Source organism: Quercus robur, chromosome 2 (assembly GCF_932294415.1).
Source record: "Quercus robur chromosome 2, dhQueRobu3.1, whole genome shotgun sequence".
Lineage (NCBI taxonomy): Eukaryota > Viridiplantae > Streptophyta > Magnoliopsida > Fagales > Fagaceae > Quercus > Quercus robur.
Window position 1 is genome coordinate 52,724,783 of NC_065535.1, and position 11,347 is coordinate 52,736,129.

Genomic DNA, 11,347 nt, shown 5'->3' on the forward strand with positions numbered 1-11,347 from the left:
GAAAGTAATTACTTCAAGAAAATTTAAGTACTAGACAGAACCAAGGTTTTGCATGGTCCTCAGACTCAAACCTATGAGGAAACTAGTTACTTCAAGAAAATCTAAGTACTAGAGAGAACTAAGGTCTTGCATGGTCCTCGGACTCAAATCTATGGGGAAATTAGCTACTTAAAAAAAAATCTAAGTACTAGACAGAACCAAGGTCTTGCATGGTCCTCGGACTTAAACCTATGAGGAAACTAGTTACTTCAAAAAAATCTAAGTACTAAACAGAACTAAGGTCTTGCATGGTCCTCGGACTCAAACCTATGGGGAAACTAGTTACTTCAAGAAAATTTAAGTACTAGAGAGAACCAAAGTCTTGCATGGTCCTCGGATTCAAATCTATGGGGAAACTAGCTACTTTAAGAAAAATCTAAGTACTAGACAGAACCAAGGTCTTGCATGGTCTTTGGACTCAAACGTATGAGGAAACTAGTTTCTTCAAGAAAAATCTAAGTACTAGACAGAACCAAGGTCTTACATGGTCCTCGGACTCAAACCTATGAGAAAACTAGTTACTTCAAGAAAAATCTAAGTACTAAATAGAACCAAGGTCTTGCATGGTCCTCGAATTCAAACTTATGGGGAAACTAGCTACTTTAAAAAAAATCTAAGTACTAGACAGAACCAAGGTCTTGCATGGTCCTCAGATTCAAACCTATGGGGAAACTAGTTACTTCAAGAAAATCTAAGTACTAGACAGAACCAAGGTCTTGCATGGTCCTCGGATTTAAACTTATGGGGAAACTAGTTACTTCAAGAAAATCTAAGTACTAGATAGAACCAAGGTCTTGCATGGTCCTTGGATTCAAACTTATGGGGAAACTAGCTACGTCAAGAAAAATCCAAGTACTAGACAAAACCAAGGTCTTGCATGGTCCTCGGACTCAAACCTATGGGGAAACTAGCTATGTTAAGAAAAATCTAAATACTAGACAGAATCAAGGTCTTGCATGGTCCTCAGACTCAAACATATGGGGAAGCTAGTTACTTCAAGAAAATCTAAGTACTAGACAGAACCAAGGTCTTACATGGTCCTCGGATTCAAACCTATAGGGAAACTAGTTACTTCAAGAAAAATCTAAATACTAGACAGAACTAAGGTCTTGCATGTTCTTCGAACTCAAACCTATGGTGAAACTAACTACTTCCATCAAGAGCTTAGGTGGCGAGTAAAACCCAAATGTTGGGCGGATCCTCGGACCACAACCTTCGAAGAAATTAGCAAGATCAAGCATTCACGCAAGTTGTGAATATAGCCTAATTATACGCTCGGTACCTTGGATCATCTACTCGGTCCCCAACCCCTAAAAATATGAGCAAATGCAAACTAAGTGTCCCCTTAATGCCGGTGAGTTAGAATTTAAAGGTCTAATTTCAAATATGATATGTACATGGTCATTTTTACCCATTAGGATAACCAACTCATGAGACCAAGATTCACAGTAATAATGATAATAATAAACACATAATGTAAAAAAGAAGAAGAAGGAATTTCATACATTTAATCTAAAAGTTTAATTACAATGATTCCAATGTTCTTAAAAATAATAATAATAATAATAATAATAATAATAAAATAAAAAAGAGGCAAAACTAAAACAAAAGCTAGTCAGGATGGCCTATTTCTTCATCTTTATCTTGACCCCTTCCTTGGAGAGCTAAGTAGAAACGACCTCAGGACCCTTGGAGCCCTCACTCGGGGGAACGGTCTGAAGGGGCTGAATTGAGAGAGTTGGCTCCTCGGTATGAGGGGCCTGAGCATCAGCTGTAGACTCTACAGTCTTCTGGGGCACTTCGGGAATCAGGTTTTCATGTGTTTTTGTTGCCCCAGGAAGCTTACCCTCCTCGGTTGGCTCATTAGGAGTGGTTAGGGCCAGAGCAGCTTCAGGCCAAGCAATCTCAGTCTCCTTAGGATCAACCTCAGCCTCGGAGCTAGTGCGGGCAGTTTCTTGGATGGCCGGAGGGTAGTACACATTCTCCACCTTCCACAGATCGAATGAACCCTCACATCCAGCTTGTCTAAGGGCTTTATTCCAAACCTGGGAATAGTAGAGCCTGCATACCCCAGGTACTTGAGCCTTGAGAGTGGCGTGGGTCTCGGCCACTCCCAAGTCATAAGCCTCCTCCTCGGCTTTTTCCTTGGAGCTTTCGGCCTCCATCCTGGCGAACTCCGCCTCTGCCTTAGCCCTCAAGGCTTCATCCCTGGCCCACTCCGCGACATTCTTAGCCCCTTTCGCCTCGGCCAGTTTCTTCTTTAGATCAGTGATTTGCTCCTTGGCAATCTTCATCTGATCCCCAATCTCGAGTAGGCGCTTCGTCTGGCTTTTGGCCTGCCTTTGAGTGCTAACTAAGCTTGATTCAATGCTATCTCGGGCCCTTATCATCTCCTTCAGATCCTTCCTCGCTTTCAAAAGATCAGTCTCGGAGTTTTTAAGGGTCATAGTAGCATCCAAGTGCTTGTTGCGTTTGAGCTCCAGGGTCCTGCTCTATTTGTTAGCTGCCTCTTCTAATCTATAGGTGGCCTGAACAGCCTGCCAATTGAAACAAGCACACAGTAAGTTGGAAACCAAGGAACAAAAATCAACGGAGTCACAAGTGTTAGAAATCTTACCATGCCCAAATACCTCTTGATGCTGAGAAAGACTTCCTGCCTCCTCAAATTCCCCAGCTCGGCCATATCGGCGAGAAGTAGTAGGGACCTCTCCAACGCATTGGCCACATAGGTTCCTTCTCCCCATTGGAAGTCCCTGAGGGAGGCGTTGCCCATCAAAGGCTCCCCGTGGAGCATTGAGGCAGGAAGCCAGGCTTAGGGCTCGGATTGGGGGGCAACTTCTTTCTCCTGGCCCTGGTGCCCGATTTTTAATTGTTTTAAAGCTCGTAAAGCTTCATCTTCCTCCTGAGAAGAGTGAGACCTCCTTCCATCCATGGGCTCTTTGCCTTTGGAAGCCCTCTTACCTTTTGGATCGGCGGGCTCGGGCTGAGGAGGCTTAGTTGACTGAGGAGGAGGAGGAAGTTTGGACCGAGGAGATGATGGCTGTGACTGGGTGGAAGATGACCTGGTATGAGCAGGCTAAGACTTGGGTGGAGGAGGAGGAAGCTTGGATTGTGGCTTCCCCGGCGTATCTTTCCTCGGCTAGCCTTCAATTAGGTCAAACAAGTTGATTGGAGGTTTCCTTTTAAAACCCATTTCAACCTAAGAAGAAGTCCCCACTGATAAGAGATCTGCTTCAGTTAAACTGGGGTTGCCCAAGTCACTAGAGGGATCCTCGGATAGACTAACTTGGTGAAATACACCAAATTCGTCCTAGGACGGACCCCAATCACCCTTGGCCTCTATTGCTTGATGGGATGAAAAAGAGTCTGCCAATGGGACGCCTTCGGGGACAGGAGATCTTTCGGAAAGCAAGAACCCATGTTCCGTTACAGTGATTTTGTGAAACCGAGGATCTTTAGCTCTGATCACGTACTTCGGAGCCGCGAAAGATTTCTGGATGGGATCGTACCCGAGAATCTTGTGAGCTGCTCTCACTTGGTTGTTAGCTTCGTTCACAAAGACCTCCGCCTTAAAGATGGTTTCCAAATCTTCCCGGTTGACTAAGTGAAAGTGTCGTTCAAAGGCATGTGGATCTGCCAAAAAAGAAAGCCTATTCATATTAGCCACCGAACAATACAAATTATGACAACACAAAAAATTAACCTTCTCCCATTGTGAATACCCCACCTAGTTCCCCCTCCTCTATCGGACAAGGAAGGCCGTCGTGTCATTCCCCAGACACGATGAGAAAGTCCTTATTTAACCCCTTGCTGGACTCGGGGAGGCACTGAATAAGCCGAACCTTATCATCCCTCATCTTCATATAATAGGATTTACTCCGTAGGTGTTGGAAGTTATAGCACCAGTTTACATCATGATGAGTTAACCTCAACCCCATTTTCTCGTTTAAGGCATCCACACAACCCAGGATTCTAAACACGTTGGTGGCGCACTGGGTGGAAGCTAATCAAAAATGCCTAAGGTAGTCCCTCATCACCGGTCCCATAGGGATTCTCACACCACCTTCTATGAAGGCGATTATGGGAATCACTACTTCACCCTCTTGCCTCCTAAAATGCCACTCCCCTTCTTCACAATATCTCAAACCTACATTACGGGGTATCCTATAATCGGCAATAAATTTTTCCATCACCTTTTCAGACTCAACCAACTTTTTTAACTTACCCATCCCTAGAAACGACAAAAAGACTTAGGGAAGGACAAAAGAAAGAGAGAAGTTAGAGGGAAAAGAAAACTTACAGAAACGAGGAAAAGCTCCTCGGACAGGCTTTTTATGCTGAAAAGAGATGTGACTTTGGCTGGAGATTTGACTAAACTCAGGATATGTGCGCAAGAACTCTTGAGTGCAAAAGTAAAGAGACAAATCGGTTCAAATGGGTATTTATACCTCCAATTAAAAATAACTGTGCGGGTTTTCCCGCCCATAAAGTTAAAGAAATTCACACCGTTAGATTACCATCACACCGTTGAACGTGGGGAGCATAGAGCTGCCAAAATTTAATGAGGGCGCGTTTCGTATACCGAAACACCAGGAACATGCCTTAAACAAGCAAAAAGGCTCTGGCACTGATGGAGGACAAGACTTGGCAAGCCATGATAAAGGCCCGAGGACACCAAAATCCTTCTCTCCGTCTGAGGAGCCAGACAGCAGGATTTTGAGGGGCTATTGTGGGGTCAAAGAATTTGACAACCCCGACCCACTTTATACTAAGCCTAAGGCCCATGCCGAGGAGGAAGAAATGTCCGAGGACGAATGAAGAAAGCCCAAATGGCCCAGAAACATCGCCAAGGACAATCCTGCTCTCGGCCAACCCAGATCCTAGAAGGGAAGAACGGTATGCCATCAACGGCAGCCTCCCAAAGCATCCCAAGAAAAAGGATAAGTACCGTAGGACAGCCATGGGAGCATGGTGTAGGACCTGTTCAAGGAGAAACTGTCACCTCCGTATTAAATGCTCACAACTAACGTTCTGACCGCATTAGTGAGGAAATGACTCTTGAACAGTACGGTATTGGTTACTGCAACTCACAGAAGGTTCGGGAAGGTGGCTAATGGGATAAACACTCGAGTAGTGACCTGCATGATCAACAGATGGAGGGCCAAGATCAACTGAAAGGGGGTATATAATGTGACAAATCCTCCAGAAAAAGGGATCAGGAATTAGAAGGAGAATACGGTAGCAATTTGCATGATCTTGGAAACCTTTGTAACAAAGCACTAAAGAAAGAAGAAGAACAATAAGTTCCTCGGAAGAAATGCCCAAGGACAGAATTTCATACTTTAGCCTACGTTCTTGTTATTCAACCCACTCATAACCATGTCTAGTTGTTGTATCCCTCACTAAGGCCTAGTTCTTAAACCCATTCTCTATAAATTTATTGTATTGGGCTAGTTGGGCTTGAATCCACTCATCTAACAGAAGAAGTGCTCAAATCTAGTCCCTACAATTGTTATTTCCACAAGATTAAGCATATTACCATTTTATAAAACCCTTTATTGGATACAACATTTAAATTTGGTAAAACATTTTATAAAAGTACACCACTCTCCTCCCTATCCCTCCCCCCCCCCCCCAACGGCGTGGGGCTAAGTTGTCAATTTAGGGCTGGACTGCCAAAGTTGGCAATTCAACAGTGCCAATGGTTCGGTGGCCAAAGCTGATGGTCTAGTAGTCGATGCAGTCACCAAATACCAATAGCTTATTTTTTAGAATACTAAGGGCATGTTTGGTATACTGTAATAGATGCTATAATATAATAGTTATTCCTATGATTTAGTTATTCTTTAGTTTAATTATATTTTTATTATAAGGAATAATCATTCCTTATGAATAACTATTCTTCAAAATGAGAAATAACTATTCCTCTTTAAAAGGTTGTATTAGCTATTCCTTAGTAAATGCAATAATTTCAAAACTTAATATATTTCCAAATAAACAAACTTGCCATATACATCTAACAATTATAAAAATAAAAAATCATAAAAAATAACACATATTTCTCTTAAATTTAAAAATAACAATTTTTAAGGAGATATAATTGTATGAGTAATAAATTTCCTAAAATAAATGTTAAGTTTCATTCTAATGTTATAACTCACAACCAAACTAATGAATAGATTTAGTTATTACATTACAACATATTTTATTTCTAATAATAAAGATTACAATTTCTGTTATAATCCTCATTTAGTGTACCAAACGTAAGCTAAATATTTTTAACACACATACATGGAGAGGGGAGAAGATTTTTTACCAACAACTCTGTTAGCTGAGCCATCAATTTTGATGATTTGTGCTTATAAAATTTTAATGTAACCCCAAAATTAAATACCTAAAATATTTTATATTTGAAAACATTTTAGAAAACAAACGGAGCGAAATTTGGCTACCAAAAATAGGATTTTATTAAAAAATAACTATAAAACCCAATCTATATTATTAGTTAGGCAAGGTTTGAAACAAATTTCATTTCTAACAAATCGAGTCCAATGAACTTGATTTTGCTCTGAGAAAATCGAGTGTGAGACACTCGATTTTCAAGTGAGTATGGAAATCGAGTGCAGAAAACTCGAATTGTTATAAACCAAATATGTTTAAAACGATACCTAACTAATAATATAGATTGTGTTTTATAGTTATTTTTTAATAAAATCCCCAAAAATATCAATTGCTTCCCATAAATATATATATATATATATATATATATATATATATCAATTACTGTGAGGCGCAACTGCAACTGAAAGCTCTCAGTTTCAGCGTTCACCTCAATCTCTGCCCGGAAGCTATGCATCTCTTCGTAGATGCAACCAAGAATCACTACCATCACCATCACAGTTCTCCACAATCACATGCTCCAATTCCTCTCCACCTTCCACTCTCACAGGCCTCACATCAAACAGGTTCGTTCTCTCTTCTCACTCTTCTTCACCAACCACCACTTCTCCACCACCACCACCGCCGCCACTTCTCTCACTGACCCACCTTCACAATCATCACCAACAACCCAAAATAACAATACCCACTTAGATTTTTCTTCTATAAACTTCACTGGCTTTGCACAGTCTGTCATTCTCAAGTGTTCCCATTTGTTGGATAAGAACAAAGGCAACGACTTTTCTCATGCCTCTCTGAAGGACCTCCTTTTAGATTTATCTGATTTAGTACCCGATACTGCTCGTAGATTTTTGAGGGTCTCGGTGTTGAAACCCGAAAATGTGCTTGAAATATTACTGGGTTTTCAGTATGAGAGTGGGAAAGTTGGGATTAAAGCTAGAAAGGTTGAGTCTTTGTGGGAAATTTTCAAGTGGGCTAATGAACAGGATAATGGTTTTAAGCATCTCCCTCGGTCGTGTGAAGTCATGGCCTTGTTGCTTGTCCATGTGGGGATGCTTAGGGAAGCTGAATTCTTGCTTTGTAAAATTAAAAGTCAAGGAATTTCACTGGATAGTAATGAAATTTTCGGTAATTTGATTGAAGCTTATGTTGGTGAGGGTGAATTAGAGAGAGCTATTATTGTGTATGATCGAATGAGGGGGCAAGGTTTAGTGCCATCCATGATGTGTTGTTGTGTTCTTCTTAATCTTTTGGTTCGAAAGAAGAAAATTCAATTGGCGTATCGAGTTTGTTGGGATATGTTGGAGAATAATGTTAATTTGAGTGATGAAGAGAAAGCTGGTTTTGAGAATGTCATTAGACTACTTTGTAGGGATGGAAAGATTCAAGAAGGAAGAAATCTTGTCAAGAGGGCTGTGGTTTCTGGTTTGGAGCCTAGTAGCCTAGTTATTAATGAAATTGCACGTGGGTACTGTGAGAAGAAGGACTTTGATGATCTGCTGAGTTTCTTTGCTGAGATGAAGTGTGCCCCAACTGTTATTGCTGGTAATAAGGTTATACATTGTGTATGTAGCAATTCTGGCACAGAAAGTGCGGACTTGTTTTTGCGAGAATTGGAAGATTTGGGTTTCAATCCTGATGAAATAACCTTTGGGATTTTGATTGGTTGGAGTTGTCGTGAGGGGAAACTGAAAAATGCCTTCGTCTATATGTCAGAAATGTTGACTAAATCCCTGAAACCTAATATATGTTCCTATAATGCTCTTGTCAGTGGAGTTTTTAAGGAAGGCATGTGGAAGCATGCCCAGGACATCCTTGATGAAATGGTGGATCAGGGGACACCACCTAATGCATCAACTTTCAGAATACTATTAGCAGGATTTTGTGAAGGTAGACAATTTGATGAAGTTAAAAAGATAGTTTGCAAGATGGCTAGCCATGGTTTTACTCAGCTCTCTTCATTGGAGGATCCACTTTCCAAAGCATTTATGGTCTTGGGGTTCAATCCATCAACTGTGAGGTTGAAAAGGGACAATGATGCAGGATTTTCTAAAACAGAGTTTCTCGATAATCTTGGGAATGGTCTCTACTTAGATACTGACCTGGATGAGTATGATAAAACAGTCGCCAGGGTTCTTGAAGATTCCATGATACCTGATTTTAACTCACTAGTAATGAAGCAATGCAGTCATGGAAATTTTAGAGCTGCATTGGAACTGGTAAATGAAATGATTCGATGGGGACAAGAAATATCTTTGCCTGTTTTCTCAGTGTTAGTTAATGGGCTTTGTTCATCCCGTTCCCATATCAAGACAGTCACTAAGCTGTTGGAGAAAATGCCAGAGTTGGCTAATCAGCTTGACCAAGAAACTCTCAATTTGCTTGTCCAAGCATACAGTAAGAAAGGATTGACAAACGGTGGGAGGCTAATATTGGACGGGATGCACCAACGGCATTTAAATGTGAAGAATGAGGCCTACACTGCTCTAATAATAAGTTTATGTAAGAAAGGGAATTTGAAGGACCTTCATAGTTGCTGGGAAATTGCTCAAAGAAACAAATGGTTACCAGGATTGGAAGATTGTAAAGCTCTTGTGGGGTGTCTTTGCCAGCGAGAAATGCTTGTGGAAGCATTACAGCTTCTTGAATGTATGCTAGTTTATAACCATCACTTAGGGTTTGATATTTTCTCTGCATTCCTTGAAACACTTTGTGTTAGAGGTTTTACAGGAGTTGCACATTTATTGTTGGATGAAATTCTAAAGTATGGTTGCATCTTGGATCGCACAGCTTTTATCCATGTTTTAAGAGGGTTGTGTAAGGAGAAAAAGTTTTCAGTGGCCTTTATGATATTGGACAATATGCTGGGTGAAAATTTGGCTCCATCTTGGGATATTTCTGTTTTATTAATTCCTGAGCTGTGCAGGGCTGGCAGATATGAGAAAGCCATTGCCTTAAAAGAGATTGGTTTAAGAGAGCAATCTTCATATTCATTTCCTTTACATTGTGCGCTAATGAAAGGGTTTTGTATGACAGGCAACATTCAAGAAGTATCCTTTCTATTCCAGGATATGTTTTTGAAGGGGCTACTTCCAGATGCAGAAATTTATAACATGCTGGTACAAGGGCATTGTCACGTGAAAAACATGAGGAAAGTTGAGGAGCTACTTGGTATTATTATAAGAAAAAATTTAGGCCTCTCAATCTCAAGTTACCGGAATATGGTGCGCTTGATGTTTTTGGAGGGTAGGGTCCTTCATGCATTGAGTCTGAAGGAGCTTATGCTTGGGCATAGCAAGTCAAATGACCTCATCATCTACAATATTTTGATATTCTCTCTGTTTGCAACAGGGAACGGTTCACTTGTAAATAAAATATTAGATGAATTGCAAGAGAAGGAACTGCAAGCCAATGAAGTCACTTATAATTTTCTTGTGTATGGATTTTCTCAGTGTAAAGATGTATCGAGTACTGTGCACTGGCTGTCTATGATGATTTCTAACAAAATTAGGCCTAGTAAACGGAGCTTGAGAGCAGTAATTAGCAGCTTGTGTAATGTTGGTGAGCTCGGAAAAGCCTTGCAGTTGAGTCAAGAAATGGAATCAAGAGGTTGGGTTCATGGTTCAAGCATCCAAAATGCAATTGTTGGGGGCCTTCTTTCCCATGGTAAGCTTCAAGAAGCAGAAGATCTGTTGGACAGGATGGTAGAGAAATGCCTAATTCCTGACAATATCAATTATGACAATCTAATTAAGTGCTTTTGTCGGTATGGGAGACTGAACAAAGCTGTTGATCTTATGAACACAATGCTGAAGAAAGGAAATGTTCCGAATTCTACTAGTTATGATTCAGTAATTCAAGGTTTTTGTACCCAAAATACATTGGATGAAGCTATGGATTTTTATACTGAAATGTTGTGTAGGAATCTTCAGCAGAGCATTAACACTTCGGGCATGCTCATCCATGCCTTCTGCCAAAATGGTCGAACTGCAGAAGCTGAAGATTTTCTAATTTCTATGCTTCAGGTTGGTGTAAGTCCAACAAGGGAGATGTACTCCGCTGTAATTAATAGGTATCGCTTAGAAGACAATCTCAAGAAGGCATCGGAGCTCATGCAAGTGATGCAACGAAGGGGTTATGAACCAGACTTTGAGACACACTGGTCTCTTATAAGCAATTTAAGCAATTTCAGTGACAAGGACAATTGTGGCAGCAACCAGGGCTTTCTGTCAAGGCTTCTTGCTGTAAGTGGATTTGCTGGGAAAAGGGGTTCCAACACCAAGGGGTAATTCAGCAAACATGAAACTGGGATTTTTATTGCTATTCATTTATTTTTTATGTTGTAAGTTGGTTGTCTAAATTTTAAGATTGCATTCAGTGGTGCCGGTACTCGGAATATTTGAGGCTATTGCAAAGTAGGTGATCAAGTTCGCCAGTCTTAATTGAAAGCTTTAACTTATATTCAGACGTGAATTTTCTTTTTTCCATTCCATGTTATGGCAAGAATAATCGGTTATCATGTCAATTGGCTGAGTTTTTTCTGAGGTGGTCAGCTTTGGTGAGACCCCAAAATCTGGACTCATAAAATAGTGCAGTATAGTTTTGAAACCTTCCTACAGCCAGTTGGCATGGAACAGTGTATTATACTAATTTTTTAACAAAGACGGAATTCTTCATGTGTTCAGTGTTTAGCTGTTGTTGCATTATGTTTTACATTGTCATTGGTGATGATGCTATTGCCAAAAAAAAATCATGTGATATAGCTGCAAATGCATCATAATCATTGCAAAATATGATTAGGGACTTCTTTTCTTCTAAGCAAACAGTGAGTTGTCAGAATGTCCATTCTGATTCAAAGGGTTTTTTCTTCTTCGATCGTGTGGGCATTATTGATATTGGTTTGTCTCTT

The 11,347-nt window shown here is 40.5% G+C and overlaps 1 protein-coding gene across 1 annotated transcript; it reads left to right on the forward strand.

Annotated features, from left to right (window-relative positions):
• Positions 1 to 6,815: 6,815 nt before the first annotated feature.
• Positions 6,816 to 11,122, forward strand: LOC126713976 (pentatricopeptide repeat-containing protein At5g15280, mitochondrial). Its single transcript, XM_050413952.1, has one exon. It carries the CDS (start codon positions 6,906 to 6,908, stop codon positions 10,725 to 10,727), a length of 3,822 nt encoding a protein of 1,273 aa, XP_050269909.1. The 5' UTR covers positions 6,816 to 6,905; the 3' UTR covers positions 10,728 to 11,122.
• The last annotated feature ends 225 nt before the right edge of the window (positions 11,123 to 11,347 follow it).